Source organism: Emys orbicularis, chromosome 6 (assembly GCF_028017835.1).
Source record: "Emys orbicularis isolate rEmyOrb1 chromosome 6, rEmyOrb1.hap1, whole genome shotgun sequence".
Taxonomy (NCBI): domain Eukaryota; kingdom Metazoa; phylum Chordata; order Testudines; family Emydidae; genus Emys; species Emys orbicularis.
The window spans coordinates 22,238,943-22,258,931 of NC_088688.1; the positions used below are offsets into that span (position 1 = coordinate 22,238,943).

Here is a 19,989-nt window from a genome sequence, read left to right on the forward strand (position 1 = left end):
GGAGAGACAGTATGTTTCCTTAGCATATGCTGGAAGTCACGATCTTGCTTATGCTGGAAGAGAGAGAGATACTGCCAGGAGGAGATCTCTACAGGGAGCTGTTCTGAATGCATTCTTTGCACAGAGATTGTTTAACTTATCATCTGTGTTGTATTATCTGGGCTCGGACTGCAGAGAAGGTTTAGTTTGTCCTCTTTTGAGTGTGTAACTGTATTGTCTCTGCAATATGAAAAATGATTGCTGAAGCAGCAAGGCTGCAGCCCCTTTTGGTGCCCGATGTACAAATCCACAACATATTTAATCCAATCCACTGCTAGTAGGATAGGGCCAAAGAGTGTAATTCTTCTGGCATTGCAGAGGAAACACATTATTAACAACTCTCTGTGTAAGGCATGTTATATTTGGAATTATGGTGAAAGATGTCAAATTTTTGTCTGTTTTTATGTTGTCTCATACAAAATATTATCAGAAAATCTGCCTTAGTGTTCCAGCGACCAATATAATGTGACTCTACTGTAGTTCTATATAAGGTTATTACAACTTAAATGTGTTGCTGTTTTATAATGGTGCAGGAACTTACATTTACCACAAGGTGGCACATAATTTATAGACATAGAAGTCAGCTGCTGAAAATCCTCTTGTTTTGCATTCTGGCCAGTATTTTGCAGGCTAGTGTGCTTAATAAAAAAATAGCTAGGGCCAAATTCTGCTCTCATTTAGATCTGAAATCAGTGAAATTATTCTAGATTTACACTGGTGTAACAGAGCAGAATGTAGCCCTTAGATTCTGTATGCTGCCTCTCCAACTGCTGCTGGTAACTGTTTGAGACTGTCCTACGCCACACAGAAGACATGGTTTATAGTGAAAAGAAAACTGTGTTACAAACTGCTGTTTGCAGATAGTTGAAGTTCATTTACAAATGCCTAGAATATTTTGAACAGTCAGTAATCCCGAATGCTATGGACATTCCTCTGTCAGAAAGCTTGAACTACAGAGGAAATGTTAATTATAAAAATATCTGCAAGGGTATTAGTGACAACACACATGTTTTGTTAATGACATCTCTATAAATTAAACAATTATAAATGTTTGAAAGCTACAAAGAGCAATCACAGATTACTGGGATGTTCCAGATACATGTTTTCAATGGGACAAATAAAAATTACAAAATGTTTGTGCCTATTGTGCAGCTGGGGTTTGGAAGAGTCAGTGATATAAAATGTACTTTCAGTCATTAATAGGTGAACCAACTGTAACCTATCGTTCATCAAAAGATGTTTTCAGTTTTTTCTTTTTTTCCCCTCTGTTACTAATTTTTTATATCTGTGGTTAATTTAAATTACCCAAACTTTATTAATTTAAGGGCATTGGATGATGGCAGATACGTTTATACTTAATACCAATGTTCAAATAAAACAAAACAAAGCCCAAAAGCTCAACATTCTATATTTATTGGAACAATTTCTGATCTCTGTTGCAACAGTGCCATCCCATTAACGTCGGTGCCATGGAATTCAAGAGCTCTAGAGTCACAGATGGAATTTAGCCTACTGATTTAGATTATTAAAACATAAGTTGAATCTCCAGGTATGATTTTGGTGTGTGCCTGAAAGCTCAAAAGTACTAACATTGGGCCATCTGCTAATGTCCTTGGCCTCAGTGTAAATACAGACTAAAACCACTTAAGTGATTTTGGCTTTATGGAGGTCAGAATCTGGCTCATTTTCCTCTAAGTGAGATTCCCACACTGGACTAAATTCTATTTTTAGTTACTCCTATATAAATTGGATTGGCTTATTATTATTATGTTAGCTGCAAGTATTTTATGTGTTTCAGACAAAGTGGTCTAAATTAAGTAATAAGAGCAAGATTCGTTATTCACCCACTCTTCCCCTCCAGGGAGAATGTTTTCCACATGCTTCAAAATATTAGCTTTTCATTTGCACTCCTCTCACATGCAGACATGACAGTTCATTTAATGCTAATTACAGGGAAAAGGTACTTCCAGAACAAGCCATGGGAATTGCCCCGGGAACTTAAGAGTACAGTATCTCAGGGACAGTAAAAGATTTATGCTCGCATAGATTTTTTTTACATTGTTACATAGTGGTCTAGTTGATGAGAGCCTAGGTTTGCCATGAATGTAAAAATATTTTTATCAACACTATTTCAAGTCCACCGACTGAGGTACAAATATCTTCTGTATGGATCACATCATGCGACAATACCTGGTTGCTCCCTCCCATGGCTAAAGGAGAGGAAATCACTAAGAGGTTCTCCTACAGGGGTTTTCTTCCCAAACATTCCATCAGCCAGAGGGCGGTGTGTTTTGCCCCCCTGCAGAACAGACAGTGAGATGCCAGTCCCAAAACCCTGTGGAGCCCCTGTTCAATGGGAGGCCAGGGCCATCCATAGGGGTTTTCTAGACAGTGACTGTCCCTAGGAGCACCATGGACAGAGGACTATGGAAGCATGGTACAGCCTTTGGATAGTTCACTTGCTTTTTAGTAATAAGTCAATGGGCCGAATTCAGTTCTGTTACGCCAGTGCGCCTGAATTTGGCATTGGCTGTATTACATTTCCACAGCTCCCTCTCTATGATGGGTCAGTTTTCTTAGGCTATATTTGGCCCAGGATATTACTGCACGCTAGTATATACCTTTGTCTCCTTTGGTGCAAGTCCTCCCATCATCTTCCCGGATATAGCCTTCATGACATTCGCATCTGTAACTGCCCATGGTGTTGACACAGATTTGAGAGCAGAGAGTCTCATTGCTTGTGGCGCACTCATCGATATCTGAAGTTGAACAAATGTTGAGAATTCCCCAAAAGTTACAGAGGTTCAGAGATCAAATAAGATATTTCCCTTAAGGGTTCCATTATTAGAAGGGATTCTGAATGGATGGTCAAGCAACCACAGAACTTCAGGGGGCCTGGGCCACAGCTTCACGTCAATTGTATTATAATTATTAACTTGCATGGCCCTTTACACATGACCACCACTTGACAGGTCTTTGCATCAAAACTTGATCCTGCAAACCTTGGCTCATGTGAATACTCACCCATGCAAGGTAGTGCTATTGAGTTAGCTGGGAGTGGGATAAGTCCCTGAATTAGGAGTTGCAATCTGAATTGAACCTCAGAGGTTTGCTTTCATTATTTAATATAATTTCCCTGGTTTTCAGTTTGATGTGAGAATCATGCCCTGTTTCATTGCCAAAGAACTTGAATGCTGCTCAGAGACTGCATGGGGGAGGAATTAACAAGGGGGGGAAAAACATATACAGCTATTTACTTAGATCAATTAAAAGCATACTCATACTAAAAGAATGAAGGGAAGTAAGAGGAAGGGTTTAGCACCATTCAACTTCTTCTTTGAAGAATTTCTAAAAAATTGAAAATTCTGCCTGTAGCAGGACACAGCCTTAACCAAAGATAAATGTGACATGTTCTTCATACCCACCTAGGCAGTAGGGTTTCTCTCTATTCCTGTGTCTCTCCCGGTCATACCGGTATCCAGGATAACACGTACAAAGGACACGTCCAAAGTTATCTGTGCATTGCTGTTCACACGGAGCTTCTGCACACACATCGTAGTCTAAAGAGAGAAAAGTGTGCTTAAGGGAAACATTGATTGCAGGTCCATTTGTTTAGGACAACCATATCATTTGATATTTTATCTCATCTTATGTTATTGTTCATTAACAAAGTCCTGCTACGTTATCACAGCAGATGGAAGAAACACAAGGGAGATTGTCACAACATGTAACTAATGTTTTATTGGGGAATTATAATTCCTAGTCACAGCTTTTCTAGGGGTCTAATAATTTAAGAAAGGGGCACTTTATTTGTGTTTGCACCAGCACCTTGCACTATGGGATCCTAGCACAAATGAGGCTCCTAGGTGCAACAATATAATAAAATAATAATTAATATGCTGCTTTGGTTTCACAGAATTAGTAATTATTCTCAGGGAAATATTAGTTGCATAAAAGTAATTTGCTTTTTTTCCCCTCCCCACATTCACAAGTGATGGAAGCACCAGCTGCTGTGTAATATACTATACAATAGCTTATGGATAATTCTGTGGCAAATACATTGAGAAAATGTTTCAGAAAGAAAAGTTAGTTAAAATAAACACATTACCTGCACCAAACCAACCCTAATTGCCTAAGCAAAGAGCACATGGTTAATAAGGTATCACCGTTTCTAATAATATAAATGTACAGACTAGCATCTGTTGCCTACCCTCTTACCGGAGTGTAGTGGAGCGTTTCCACCTGGGCCAGCTGGCCCTCTGGGGGTGTAGGCTGAAGCCCAAGTGAAGTTTTCATTCGGGCTGGTAACCATTCACTTTGCAGTGAGGATGCAGGCTAAATCACGCCAGTGATGATAGTCATCCAGTACCTTCCCACAATTCCCCCCAGAAGCCCAGAACCATAGACAAATTCTCCCACAATTCACTGGGAAAGAATTACAGAGCGGCTCATCTTACCATAGCACAAAGATCCATGGGATATGCCCCCAGAAGTCTGAGTGACATATACTGGTGAGTGCAGTACCAGAGAGGACACAATGATTTAGGTAGGGCTTTAGAGTCTGGATGGTAATGCCCTGGCGAGGCTAACAAGGGTGCTTAGACCCAAGTGCCAATCACACAAGTTAACTCTGCAGTAAAGACATTCCCTCAGTGTGAAGGCTGATTAGCTGAAGAAGAAGGGGAAACTGAGAAAGTGGCCGGGCCCAAAGCAAGTCTGGATAAGCACTGCTGCAGGCCCTTAGAGTTTATATCAAAATTCATGACAATATTGCTTTATATCATTTAAAAAAAACTTCTAAACGTTTAATTCAGAGTTTATAAAAGGGCCAGTCCACTGTTTTTAACCTTTTTTAAAAATATATTATTTTTAATTGTCGCTTGCATTATTTTGGCACCAAGGAGCTGTAATCATGGTCCAGGACCTCACTGCGTCAGGCACTGTACAAACACAGAACAAAAAGACAGTCCCTGCCCCCAAAAGCTTGCAACTTAAGAAAATGTAAATCTAAATAAAATCTAAATGTTTTTGCCAACATTCCAACACGCTTTGCATGTATACCATACTTTTAAAATTATTGAAGAAATATTCTGATTCATACTAGTGATTGGCAGCCACCTTGTGAATTGCTGAATTTTCCAAAAGATCAAATGTCATAACAAATTACTGATAGATGGCAATGCTGGTTAAACCCTGTCACAGTTTCAGACTTAACTGCACTTTGCCCCCACTCCTGGTCTTTCTTGAGGGCACCCTCTTAAGGTCTCAGGCTCTCAATCATCACTTGTGTCAGACAGAGAGCTACATCTTTCTCCCTCCAGACCGGGGGGATGAGGCTTGTAGCCCCTCTGTACCTCACTGTGATTTCCCCAGTAGGTCTGACAACGCCTGGCCCCTGGGGTTAACCTCTCTTCAGGGGCTACAGCTGTGTACACCAGTTACCAGCCAGTCTTCATACAGCAAAATACTTTTATTCTTAGAGTAAAAGCATTACAGAAAAAACATAAAAATCAATGAAAGTTCCTATATACATGGGAAAAGCTTACCCAGAGGCCACCCATCCATCCTATGGGGTCCCAGTAAGCCAAAGTCCTTCCAACCCTTCGTCAAGGGTTGGGACCCCCCTTGGACAGAGGACCCTGTCCGCTTCCTGAATCAAAGGAAGGCCCTTTGCCAGTTCAAGCTCATCCTTTTATACCAAAAGCCCTTTCTTTGTTAGCTAGCCTCTGGAAAACCCCCGCTTGAACCAGTATATGCAAGCCAGGAGGCGGGGAGGGGAGAAGCTCTCTTAAAGGGGGAGAGGCGGAGAAATAGGAAGGGGAGTTGTGGCATATCAGGTAATGTGTTTTAGCGGGCCTGATCAATTCATTGTGCCCCAACTCACTATGTTTATTATCTGTATCTAAAAGGTATCACATAATATGTCATTGGAAACTGATCATTAATATTATTGCATGATGTATATATGGGGTGTGTATTAAGAGTTATGGATATAGGCAGGAATGATGACTAAAATTTGCTTAAGCCAGGCACGTCAGGGGGAGTTGGTAAACAGGTCTGCCCTAGATGAAGGAATGCGTATTTGCTTCTCCGACCAACAAATGACACATTGGTGATTAATACCATCGTAAAATGTATGTGTTAACACTATGTAAGGAATTATGGATTTCTATTGATATTAGTCTTTACAGTCTGTGTCTAAACAAAAGGAGAAAGAGGTCTCTCTCAGATAGGGGGGAACGTCACAGCTATATACCTGTCTCCTATATCAATTAAGCATGGTGGAATCAAAACAATGGACGCCCTATTTACATACAGGGTGATGGGAAGCTCACAGAAAGGGGAAAACAGAATGAGGTCATCCTGCCTCTTGAAACGACGTCATTAAACTTTGGAAGACATAAGCAAAGACGGAAGCCATCTTTGGCATCCATCACTAGATGGACACAAGGCAACAGAGCTCTTGCAAGCTGAGAAAGATGGGTCCTTCAGCCAGGTGGAGGAGTTGAAGTCTCTGCAAACTGAATATAGATGAGAAATCTGCTTAGGCAAAGTCCTTTCACCTAGGAAGACAAGGGAAGCCAGCATCTTGTACTGCTGTGGAAGGTCCTGACTCAGGGAAAATCATCCATGGCTGAGAAGAAGGAAGACCGGTGAGAGAAAGCATCTTGAACAAAGCCTGTACCTTACTAAATTTAGTTGTAGACTTTTATATGCGTTTTCACTTTTATTTGCTGGTTTCCCTTTCTAACTTTATTCCTTTTACTCGGCATCACTTAACCTATGTCCTCTTGTTAATACATTTGTTTTATTTTAACTATAAACCAACTCAGTGCTGTGTTTGAAGAGAAGAGATTACTCATCTTGTGCAGTAACTGTGGTTCTTCAAGATGTGTGTTCCTATGGTGCTCCACTTCAGGTGTGCGTGTGCCTCTCAAACCCTTAATCGGAGATTTTCTGTTGGCAGTGTCTGTTCGGCCCATGCATGTGCTATACGACCTCATGGTGCACACCAAAGTATATAGAGCTGCATGGGTGAACGGCACTCAGTTCCTTCTCTACCCAAATGTCCAACAAAGAATGGTCTGAAGCAGAGAGGAGGGCAGGTAGTGGAGCATCCGTAGGGACACACATCTTGAAGAACCAGTTACTGCACAAGGTGAGTAACCTCTTCTTCAAATAGCGTCCTTATGGGTTCTCTGCTTCAGATGCCTCCTGGGCAGTATCCCCACATGAGCCCCCTCCCCCCCCTTGTTTGACAGTCTCTTAGATGGTATCAAAGATAGTAACACCTGTCCTTTCGGGGAAAATAGAAGAATTTAGTTGAAATGGGCTGGAGCTTGTTGTTGTTAAAGTCCAATCCCATTTCATCCCAGGTGGTGTTTGGGATTCAGCTGGAGTCTGGAGACAGAGGAGGGGGCAATGTCATCGGGGTCCCTCTCTCTTGCCCAGTGTGGTCAGGGTTAGGAAAAGCCATGATGGTGAAGCTCACTCTCATAGCTAATTCCCCCCCATACACACAACCTCTTTAAGGACCCTTAAGGAGCTTCGGAATTGAGTCTAAGACTGAACACAGTCTTTGATCCAGGCTACAAGCATGTGTGCTTTGCTTTAGCTGAGCCCAGAGAAGGAAGAGAGAATGGAATTGTCAACCATGAATAGTAAGACAGAGAGAGAGGAAGTTCTGGAGAAAAGATGAAAAGTTCTATTTTTGACACGTTTGGTTTGAGAAAGTGGGGCAGAAGGGAGATGTCAGAGAGGCAACTGTAGTAATAAAAATAGTACTTAGCACTCAGTCTCAAATTGCTTTTCTAAATATTATTATCCCCATTCTACAGATGGGGAAGCTGAAGCACAGAGATGTACGATAACTTGTCCGAGGCTTAGATATGTATAGAACCCACTCTCATACCACTGGACTGCATTGCCTTCTATCTGGATATGTGGGAATCAGAGGGTAGAACAGGGAAGGGAGAATGGATGGAAACGACAGGAAGGAGGTTGAAGATCAATGACAATGCCATTGCCTTAGGGAGGAGAGACTATTTAAAAAACACCTGCCCCAGAAGGAGAACCAAGTCTTTCTGCTGCATACATAATAGAGTAGATGGAGCAGGGTCTGCCTGAGCTCCCAAGCCCTTCCTTGTACTCACTGCTAGTTGCACAGGAAGACGGTACTACAATTGCTTTCTTGGTGTTGTGATTTGCCAGTAATGGCTAAAAGGCAAAGATATACTTTAATAAGGAAACTAACAACCTGAGACATCTGTAATATACTTATGTGCCTGTGATGAGATATGCATTTCAAGCACACTCATACTGCCAAGATTACGATGGAACGATGTGCGGGGAGCGGTTACATTTTAACAGAGTAAGTTAAAAGAGTGTTTCTCCGAATCATAGTGTTTCTAGTTTATACGCTATTGCCCCAGACAGTTTCAGCTGTTTCCGCTGTTCCTTTGGTCTGTGAAATTCAAGGTGAAACTCAGGTCAGGTTGAGAGGGGGCTAACGGAGGATACAAAGAGGGCTGAGCTGGAGGTAGAGAAACCACAGCCAGCAAACAAGTGAATTTAAAGGAAGAAATTCTCCAAGCTTGTTAAGATCCAGAGCCCAGGGAGAGCTTAACTAAAGTCAATGGAGTCACAATTAAAAGCTACTTTCAGGTTCACCTAAATCGGAATAGGTCAAAACTAGAAACACCAATTCTCTTTTGTTGTGGCTTTTTTGTTATCCATACCCCTGTTTCTTCTCCCACAATCTCTGTGATGCTTAGTCAATAATCACTATAAACACCGGATATTTTACTGGAGACACCATCCTAAGAAAGCCAGAGGATGGATTTGCAGAGAGCCTGAGTTCTTTCCATTCTATATGGTCTCTGTTTCCGTCTCCCTATATTCTACAAAACCAAAAATTTCTTCAATCCAACACCATGCTTCTACTCAGTCTCAGTCTCTCACACTGTAGCTCACCAGTCCTGCTATGAGCTCCCTACACAAACACAAAGGCAAAGCCCAAAATAAAAACCATGAACATAAGCAGACCAGACCAAGTTGAACTGATCTCATTCAAACATCACCCATTGTTGCAGCAGCTCTGCTGGGTTTTGTGCTGGGAGCACTTTGAATTTCTCACCACATTGACAGTATGAGGATCAATATTTTTAGGAGGTGGCTATTTTTTGTTATCTGATAACAAACAGCTCACTCACCCAGGGGCAAATGGCAGTAAGATCCACAACTGGAAGGAACTTGTTGGCCAGAATTTATAAGCCAAAGAACAAGCAGTTCACTGGGTTTCTCAAGAACGACATTACCCTGCCTCTATTCCCTTCAAAATGTTTACATCTCATACTAAGGAAGCTCACTGACCAACTCCATGGTCCCAGTATGGCATTGTCCTTGTACAGATGTGTTACCCAGCACAGCCTTTTTATTTTCAGCTTAAAGAGTTTGCCTATAGCAAGAGGATTTTGCAGCTTTGCAGTCAGTCTTAGCTCTGCATATATGGCTTGATCCTGCATCAGGAAAGTCAGTGAGAGGAGGAGACATCTTGTGTGACGCAGTTTTGTGAATAACTGTTTTAGGGACTGATCCAAAGCCTACTGAAGTCACTGGAGAGACTCCTGGTGATGTCAATGGGCTTCAGATCAGGCCCTTAAAATTCATGCCTGTCATCCAGTAGCATTGTGTGTTGTGTCCATGAGCTACAGATTCACTTGCAAATGCATCTCATTCTTTTCTAAAAGATGATCCAGATGTTCCAAGACCTTTGAACTCAGGAGATTCAAAACCTGTATTTACAAAATATGGTTTAGCATCACTCACTAATGCCTGTAAGAGAACACTCCCTTTCACCACAGCATGAGCTACGCAGAATAATTCTCATTGCCTTTAGGGACAGCCCTGTGTAAGAGGCAATGTCTAAGCTGCACCACCCCACGAGTACCCTGGGGAGACACCCCTCCGAGGCACTATCCTCTCCCAGCCTCCGCACTGCTGCTGTTGAGAGAGAAGGAATAATTAGCTGCTGGCCTAGCTGCACTGACTAATACTCCTGGGTGAAGTGGCTCTCAACACACATCCAAGGGCAGAATATGGCCCTGTGTGTACACTAATTCATATCACAAGATCTATACAACCAGATGTATGTAGGGAGAGCCAAGACCTGACTTCCTAGTTAAAATATTTTGAAGACACATAATTTTATTGTATTGCTATTTCTGGTAACGAATCCCACACCAGGGAAAACCAAGCCTATGGTTAACTCAGTATTTTCTCCCAAATTAACAGCACAGAAAACAGAAGAAATGAGAAATGGCTAATGGCACTGGGATGTGAAGGGTAAGAACAATGAAATCACATACCTTCGGGGATGCATTGTCCAAGAACAAATTTATAACCCTTACAGCATTTTTTCCTGAAAGACAAAAATAGAATAAAATAAAGTAAAATAAAAATGCTGTTTAAAGGAGATATGGCCTTTAAAAACAACATTTATAAAGGGTTTAAAAGTTCTATTTGAGAAGCGATCTCAAAAATAAATTTAAAAAGCCATTAATTCAAAAAACTGATTAATAAACTGGTGATTTCTATTCCTGGGTATACAGAGAGATTTGAAATGATCCATACTAGCACAAACGGTGCATGGTAACCTTCAGAATGAAAGGCCTTTTTCCATCCTAGATGCATACTGATCTCTAAGTGGAAAAGTAAAGTTCTTAGGCTCCAAAAAGCTCTGAGCATCCTGTCCCTCTTCTCTGCCGCAGTCAGGGCTTTCTGTGTCTCTTATTTACGCTGGACAACTGCGCTTTTAAAAGGTGAGTGTTTGGAGAGAAGTGGGGAAGTTTGTGGACAGCGCCTCAATTACCAAAAAAAAAATAAAAAAAAAAATCATGGAGGGCATGGAAGTTTGGACGAGAAGATACCTGTTGAAAAAGACCTGGTACTATTTTGTAAAGCAAGAGTATTTTGGATCTTTATTCAGTCAATTCTAAGGCAGGGTCCCTTAGACAAGATTTTCAAAAGTGACTAGTGATTATTGGTGCCTCAGCTTCTTGGCTTCTACTTGAGACACTTTAAAAGGGCCTGATTTTTGGAAAGCGATGAGCACTCACCGTCTGAAAATCAGGGCTCTAACATTGTGCACCCAAACACTGGGCAACTCAAAATCATCAGTCCCTTTTGAAAATCATGGACAACTTATGTTTTTGTGTGGAAAGCACATGACATACTTCTGGAGCTATATATATAAACAACCATGATCATAACTTTCATGACATGCCATAGAGTGTTTCCAAGCATCTGTCACTCTAAAGTAAACCGACTGAAGGGCCTATATCTCAGCTAGTCATACACACAAGATTAAATGTTATAATTCATTTCCCACATTTCAAAGAACTCTGAAAAGATGACTGATTAAATAAATGAGATATTTTAACTACAGAAAGATTAATAGGGCGCTTAGAATGTACTAGAAACAGGGACACTTAAATATTAACACTTCTATATGGTCTGAAATTTCTTGAGCTGTTCACTACATGAGAAAGTTCTGGATGTAGGGAAAACATGTGTTTCTTATAGGCTGGTGTGAAATCACATTTAAACATATGGTGTTATTTCTCTGTTTCTATTTTGTATGGCACAACTACAATAAGCCTCCAAGTTTCTTGATAGCATTTCTGAATACATACTAATGGATACAATCTTTACAGTCCTCTATTAGAGCGATACTAAGGGCCGAGACTGAGTGATCTTTTCTATTGCTTGTGGACTGCCAGCACTGCTTACCCAGAAGTAACCTGTCATTCAACCTCCTGTGGAATTAAATTTAAATTAAGTGGCTTAATCTGGTTTTTGAAAGCTTGTGGATTTTAGAGATATGGACTCTAGAATGTTTTGCAGACGTGCTGAAGTAAAATGTCTGGTAAGCTAAGAAGTAATCACTCTTCTGTTTTCCTCCTTAAATGTATAATTGACCTAGGAGAATGCTAACGCAATGGAAGTCAATGACACAAATGCATCCCCTAGGCGACCCAGAGTTCATCACAATATATCATTATGTTGCATTTAAAACAACTATCAGTTGCAACTGACCATTTAAAACAAACACTATATTATTCCAAACTATGTAAAAACAAACTTTGGCTGCACATTTTATACACTTTCAAAGATTAGCCAGAATATAAATTAAATTTAATGAAGTTTGGATGGCTGCAGGGGAAGCTTTGTCTTGTTATGCAAACACTGGTCCTCATTAGACTTCACTACAAACACTGCTGTGAAGTTTTATCTTCAAGACAAACAAATGAAGGAGGAAAAAGTTCAAAGGTGCATCAGAGAGGCTGTTCAGATGCTTCAAGCTATGCAGACGGCTTTCCAAATGCACAGTCATCTCCTTTCCTCTTCAGGATAGGGCAAGACTGATAGCACCATCTCCTTGTAGGCAGCAGTATAGGCACATACCAGTGAAGAAACCAGCTGGTAGTGATGGAGAATGGAATAAACTACTCAGATGCTTAAATCTACGCACATGCCTTGCTGGATCAGGGTCAGAATGCTCAGTACCTTTCAGGATTGGGTCCTAGCCTCCTAAATCAAATACTTGTGGGTTTTTTGCAAGCTAAACTGTGTAAGTCTAAAGCAAACGTATCTTCCCTTCTGGATTACTGTATTAGCTTGTTCCCCTGCCCTTCCCACCCCAGAATGTGCCAGATGCGCAGAACTCTCATTGACTGTGATGTCTATAAAAACTTGACAACAGTTAGGCTACTGGTGTGCTGAGACCACAGCCGATCATGCTGACCAGTACTGTCTCATTGTTTCCTTATACTCTCCCATCTTTTTATCCGTCTGTATCCAGCTATTGTCTCTTGTCCGATACTTAGATTGTAAGCTCCTTGGGGCAGGGACTGTCTTTGTTCTGTGTTTGGACAACACCTACCACCATGGGATCCTGGTCCATGACTAGGGCCCCAGGTGTTATGGTAATACAAATAAATAAAATAATAATAATAATAATAATAATGAGGGGGCAGTGACTCTTCATGCTACTGGGGGTAAGGGAGGTTCTCCGACATAAGACGCATTGTGACACTGGACCAGACCCAAAGTCTATCTAACCCGTATCCCATCTCTGTTAGTGGCCGGTTCCAGATCTTGTAAGGAAAATGCAAAAACCCCATGATAGGCAGATGTGGGACAGTTTCCCCCTATATAGGTCATGTCCTGATTGCTAATAGTTAGAGATTGGTTTACGCCCTGAAGCACGAGATTTAGTATTTCTTCCAGAATGTCCGTTGTCATTCATTATAACTACTGGGTATTCTTGGTATCCAGATAAACAGCCAATCCCTTTTTCAATCGTGTTAGGTTCTTGGACTTAATGACACAGTGAGGCAATGAGTTCCACAGCTTAATTCTACAATGCGCACACACACACACAAAAAGTATTTCCTTCTCTCACTTCTGAATTTCTCACCATTTAATTTTACTGAATGTCCCTTTAGTCTTGTTTTATGAGACAGGGAGAACAGAAGTTGCTGATCTCCCCTCCTCTGGATTATTCCTGCTCCTCTTCATGGTAGCTTTAAGTCCCATATGAGGGAATGGCACAAAAAGGACCTAACCAGGCCTCAGAAACTGCATTATCTCCCCATACAATCCCTTAGCAGTAAATTCCCAGTTCAGAATATAGACTTCTTTTCTTGATGCCAACTCCTTTTTTGATACATGCATTTCTAAATAGCAAACATTAATTTGACATGATTTTGCAAGGGGATCTGACAAGTTAGGGTTCATACACAGAAAATACAATACTATAGTACTTGCTGCCCTGAACATCATATTACATCTCTAATTCTAAGTATAACAGCCTGGGATGTATTCTTGATGACCTTTACATTCTTTAGGCCAACTACATTCCTGAAAATCAATTTATCAAAATAACTGACACTTAAGTTGATTATTAACAGAGGTACTTTAGTGGTAAAACTTATTTTCAGAACCTGGCTGACATTTCTAATCAACATTGCATAATTATGATCTCATTATACATAATGAGAGGCAAGCAGGCTGCTACTGATCTTTTTAAGCACTGAACAATTTCCTTCATGACGATTGCTAGGTAGTTGTACATTTAAGTGTGAATCAAATACAGTGGATAATATTTAGCTGCCTCAGAATGTGAAAAAGTAGTGGATCTGCTGTGAAATTAGCTTGGTTCATTATTAAGTTCTGTTTCTAAACAGCGGTAACTGTTTAGCACACCTGCCTTTCACATCGTGTAACAGGGTGGTTTACCTATCAGAAAATGTTATATCAATGGTTTCCTCTCAGTTTCCCAGGTTTCCATGAGCTCAGTGATGTAGTGTTCATTCAGGAAAAGCACTGTTTTAAATAGGAGTTTCTCCTGAGTGAAGACTGCAGGAAGTCCCCATCTCCCAAAATCTGGCACCTGAAGTATTAAAAGAATCACAGTATCAAGGAGGTGTCATAATTCTACAGCTGTCAGCATTCTATAACATTCTAATTGAAAGTGTGTACATGGCCTTAGATGGATATTATATTCATCCATTTCCAGGTATCCATCATTAATGTAGCGAGAGGCCACATCTCATAGAGCTGGTCAGAAATTAGTATTTTTCTCGATGGAACATCTTGATGAAAATAAAACACATTTTCATCAAAATTCAGTGGCAAACTTTGCCTTTTCCCCCCAAATTGCTGGAAAATTCAACCAAAAACTGTCAAAAATCAAAACACTTCAGGTTTTCAGAGGAAAATTTTCACATTTGGGGTTTTCCAGTGAAAAATCCAAATTTTCAAGGCTATATTCCTTGAAAATTTTCATTTAATCGAAAACCCAATTTTCCATTGAAAAAAAATTCATCAGAAAATTCTCAACCAGACCTCTACTCAAAGAATGTCATAACATGAACTCACAACAACCTGTGCAATATCTCACAGATCAGAGGTTCAGCAAGAACTGCAAGTGAACCTGCTGTGCTTAATAACACAAGGGAGCCTTTGTAATATGTACACAGAAGGGATACTTAGTGTGACGGTCCTAAGTGCTTCTTTGATCTTCTTGAATTTCAGAAATATGCAAGACTCTAAAAGTAACGCAAAAAAGGAATAATTAACTTCTATACCTGGCTGATGAATTGTTTAGAAGTGAACCAAACTGCTACAAAAATCCTTGGCTTTTAAAAATTATATATATATATTATATATATATATATATATATATATATATATATATATATATATATATAATCCTAATGAGCTCCTGCACTCCCTGCCAAATCCTGCATGGACAAATAAGGCCCATCTGTAGTGCAAGAGTGCTCAGTACCCAGTAGCTGTGGGTATCTAGATTTCACATACACAGACGATTTATGCAGTTTGGGACAACATGATCTAAAACTGAAAGAACACGCTTTGTTTTTATTTGGGATACATACCAAAATCTTGAGTAACAGTGAATGGTGTAGACAGCAGTTCAGTATCATACGCGTATCATAAGCTTTGCCATGGTTTCTAGACCAAGTCCTCTTTTACAGCTATCTGAAAAGATAAATGCAGCCAAGGCAGCATTTACTATCCTGGACACCTTACCTGCAAAAGTGGGACTCCTCTCTCTTCCTCTGCATATTCCTCTCATCGATCTAGTTCCAACTGTCATTGCAGTCAATGGAAAGACTCCCCGTGACCTCAGTGGGAATTGGATTGAGCCTATAATCATCAGAACGAAATGAGCTGGGACCACATCACCATACTGAGGCAATTTCCCTCTTCTGAAGAAGTCTTTCCATTGATTTCAATGAGATTGAATAATATAAGGAGCAGCAGGTTCCTGTTATTATCTAAAACAGGGGTAATCAATTATTTTTTGTCAAGGTCCAAATTTCTTGGTCGACATATAGTTAAGGCCCAGACTCCAGAGAATATAATAAAAAAAATAATGATAATAAGTAAATAAAAAGATTTTGGGGTCTGTTCAAAAGCATTTGGCAGTCCAATTTGGCCCGCGATCTGCCTATTGACTATCCCGGATCTAAAGAATCTTCCTGGTACCTGGGACCACAACATATGTACTGTGTTCACACTAACTCATTGACCAGTTTATTGGAAAGCAAAATGAGAATTTTGACTGAGTAAAGATCAGGAAGATCCCCCTGGGACAAGGAAACTGAAGCAGTCAGAGACCTGAGAATCAGCTGGTGTAGTAAAAGACTTGATTTCTTGAAAGTCAGATTTCCACTGATAAATGGATTTTGAAAGATACGAATGAAGGTCATTGTTCTGACCAGCAATTGCAGTTAGTAATTCAGTCTAGTTGTGCATTACTGTTTTCTCTAAAACAAAATGCTGCTTGGCTCTCGTTATTAACATTTTTATCAGGAAAGAAATCCTTTTTTGGTTGCTGTTAAGGTGAAGCCCTTGATAAGACTGAAAATGCATGCACTATATTACTCATTCTCCAAACACATGCCACAGGCCAGATCCTCAGCTGTTAAAAATCAACATAGCTACATTGACCCTGTGATTTTGAAAGCTTTCTGACATGCTATTTGGCTGTCCATTACTGAAATGTATTATTATCTGATTCTCTCCATCTCAGCTATTTGAAGTGTTGTTTTCTCCTGGTGTTTTTATGGACACAGGGAGTTTTATGATGCGTGAGTAGAAATTGTGTTTCTTGGCCTCCTAACTTACAGAGGACATTACAAAAATGACAAAATGATTAATTACTTTGCAGAGCTACTGCAGAACTCAGTATTTTCACATGAAGGAAACTGGCTGCATATCCATCGATAAAGATTAATCTAATCAATTTCAAAAGGTGTGTTAAAAAGAAATTAACTACAAAACTCCTTCAGGAAGACAAAGTCTCACTAAGATCGAAAACCCAATTTTCCATTGAAAAAAAATTCATCAGAAAATTCTCAACCAGACCTCTACTGCATGCAGATCTGGTCACCCCATCTCAAAAATATGTATTAGAACTGGAAAAGGTCAGAGAAGAGCAACAAAAATGATTAGGGGTATGGAAGAGCCTACATGAGGAGAGACTAAAAAGACTGGGACTTTTCAGCTTGGAAAAGAGCCGACTAATAGGAGATATGATAGAGGTCTGTAAAATCTTGATTGGTGTGGAGAAAGAATAAGGAAATGTTATTTATTCCTTCACATAACACAAGAACTAGGGGTCACCCAATGAAATTAATAGGCAGCAGGTTTCAAACAACCAAAAGGAAGTACTTCTTCACCCAACACACAATCAACTTGTGAAACTCATTGCCAGGGAAGCTGTGAAGGCCAAAACTATAACAGGGTTCAAAACAGAACTAGATACATTTATGGAGGATAGATCCATCAGTGGCTATTAACCAGGAGGGTCAGGGATGCAACCCCATGCTCCGAGTGTCCCTACCCTCTGCTTGCCAGAAGCTGGGAAGGGATGACAGGGAATGATGGATCACCTAATGATTGCCTGTTCTGTTAATTCCTTCTGAAGCACTGATATTGGCCTCCTGTCAGAAGACAGGATACTGGGCTAGACGGACCATTGGTCTAACCCAGCATGGCTGTTATTATGGGTTCTCAGACTTTTTGGGAAGCCTCAATGTTGTTCTGTGGGGAAATATATAATATTGGGGTCTTTGCCAACACCAAACATAACCAGGCCTCAAGAATGGTATTTTTCATGTATACACAATATATCTTAAATCTTGATGCTGAACTATCAATATTAGTTCCATGGAAATGTCATGTAAAATAGCCATAGTTCTATTCTGTGACATAGTTCAACTGACATCACCAATCAGCAGGACGGCTTACCACAAACAGTTTGATTAAATTTAGCTTAATGATGTCTAAAAGTGGCAGGCAAAACTGGTATGTGAACTTGATCAAAGCAAGTTTAGAGCACAATGTAAGTATGTGACTCCAATAATGCTGAGAAGTACGTACTCTGCCTACCTTAAAGAGCCATCAATTAGATTCACTAGGTACCTCCATAAAGTGGATGTATATCACCTTCTTGAAGATAATATGGATAAAACTGGAATTTTGGTCCCCCCCCCCCTTCTATTTATGGTATTGGACCATATTTTCCTGTTTTTAAATGGGGTTTAATACAAGCAAATATTGATACAATTTTTGATTAGATTGTCAGAAAATAATGATATGATTAAATAAAAGTGTGTGACTAATATTGTCTGCTCAGACCTGGTTTTCATATTCTTATGTGCTGTCAGATTTATATGCTATCTCCCTTCCCTCCTCTTTTTACAGCTCTGTTTAATTTATTGACCTATACTAAGAAAGTGATTTTGTTTAAATGCACAGGTAAAATTGATTTGGATTTCAATAAATCAAATTTATAACAACAGGTGTGACATTTTGGGAAAAAAGTAAATAACTTCATTTATATATATAATTAAATGATTAGAGAGAGAGAGAGAGAGCAAAGCCATGTTTGTTCTATATATATATTGCTTATTTGCTACATATTCATTCTCACAGGGTGGCAAGGTAGGATTTATTCTTATGTGTTTTCTTCTGCAAAAAATATTCATGTTCTAAACCTCATTTGAAGACATCCAACACTGAGCCCACATGACATTTAAAATAAGAAAAGAGAATAAAGTTGTTTTTTCACCATCTCCGACTTCCAATTAGAGGACTCGGAGCCAAATTTCTTTCCAAGCCTGTAAACAGCATGTCTTGCTGATGGCGCAGGTTCAGTTATTTATCTAAACAAAGGTGAGCCAGAGTACAGTGCTAATCATTGCACATCTGTCCAGTGTCTTGGAATTCTTAAACTTCCATGACTCTTCATTTTGTGGCTCCAATTTCCTACAAAAAAATGCATTCTCGATAGAAAGCCATAAATTCCATTTCAGTAATGAAAGTAGTGCCAAAGCATGCCGTAAGGAACGCTGTGCTCATTAGCTGGCTGCTGTTCTGTTGCTAGGTCACTGAAGTCAAACAGAAATAAGTTGTTGGCAAGTTGTTAGATTTACTGAATCCAATCCAGTTTATAAAGCATCTTTCATCAAGAAGATCACAAAATGCTGTATAAGCAATGCCCAATAAAACCTTTTTTTAATAAACAATAAAGGCAACCACACAGTTCGCATATGCATGCACACCCAAACACATCATAGACATGATACAAGGAATTCAGATTTTAAAAGTTAGGTTTCCAAATGAGACATAAATATTGAGTGAAGTCAATAACATCGTCCAAACTGGGGAGGTTGTTGCATAAGAGCTTGACCCTGTTCTCCAGAAAGTCGATGGCAGTTTTGCCATTGACATCAATATGATTAGAATTAGACCCACAGACCAAGATTCAGGACAGTACTTAAGCATGTGGTTACCTTTAAGTATGTCCCATTTATTTGCACAGAAGGGAATTGCATGCTTAAATGCTGTCCTATAAAAGGATGTTTTCCTAATTTGCAGCAGAAATAGAAGAGATCTTGGGTGAGATCCTGGCCCCACTGAAGTCAATTGACTTCAATGGGGCCAGGGTTTCAACCCCTGTGACATTGTGCAGGCTATGTGGTTTTATAAAAATATGATAAGTGAATATAATGTAACTGGGATATGCTTCATGCAAAACGTCTCTTGTAAGATATCATTACAAAGCTTATAATCTACTGAGTGTGATCATCCTATTTGTATAAATGTACCACTCTTGTATCTAAAACCAGAAATATTAAATATAACTCTGAGGGCCTATTGTAATTATGCAAAGTGTGGGCCATTAATGGTGGTTTGGAATCTTGATGACTCCCATTAACCAGGACCATTGTCTGCAGATGGCTGTGTTTACCTGTAAGTCTTCCTGTATATGTGTGTGCTGGCAAGTGGGCAATGAAGTCTTGCAGTGACATGTGATCATGTCACCTGAACTGGAATCCATCTTTAACCTGG

At 39.9% G+C, this 19,989-nt stretch overlaps 1 protein-coding gene across 1 annotated transcript in view; it reads right to left on the bottom strand.

Annotated features, from left to right (window-relative positions):
- Positions 1-19,989, bottom strand: part of CCBE1 (collagen and calcium binding EGF domains 1) — a 185,929-nt gene that overhangs the window by 29,328 nt on the left and 136,612 nt on the right. Inside the window, exons 3-5 of the mRNA XM_065406913.1 lie at positions 10,407-10,459; positions 3,465-3,599; positions 2,661-2,798 (exon numbers count right to left, since the gene is read on the bottom strand). Of these exons, the coding sequence (XP_065262985.1) occupies positions 2,661-2,798; positions 3,465-3,599; positions 10,407-10,459 (326 nt within the window). The remainder of the gene's footprint in view (positions 1-2,660; positions 2,799-3,464; positions 3,600-10,406; positions 10,460-19,989) is intronic.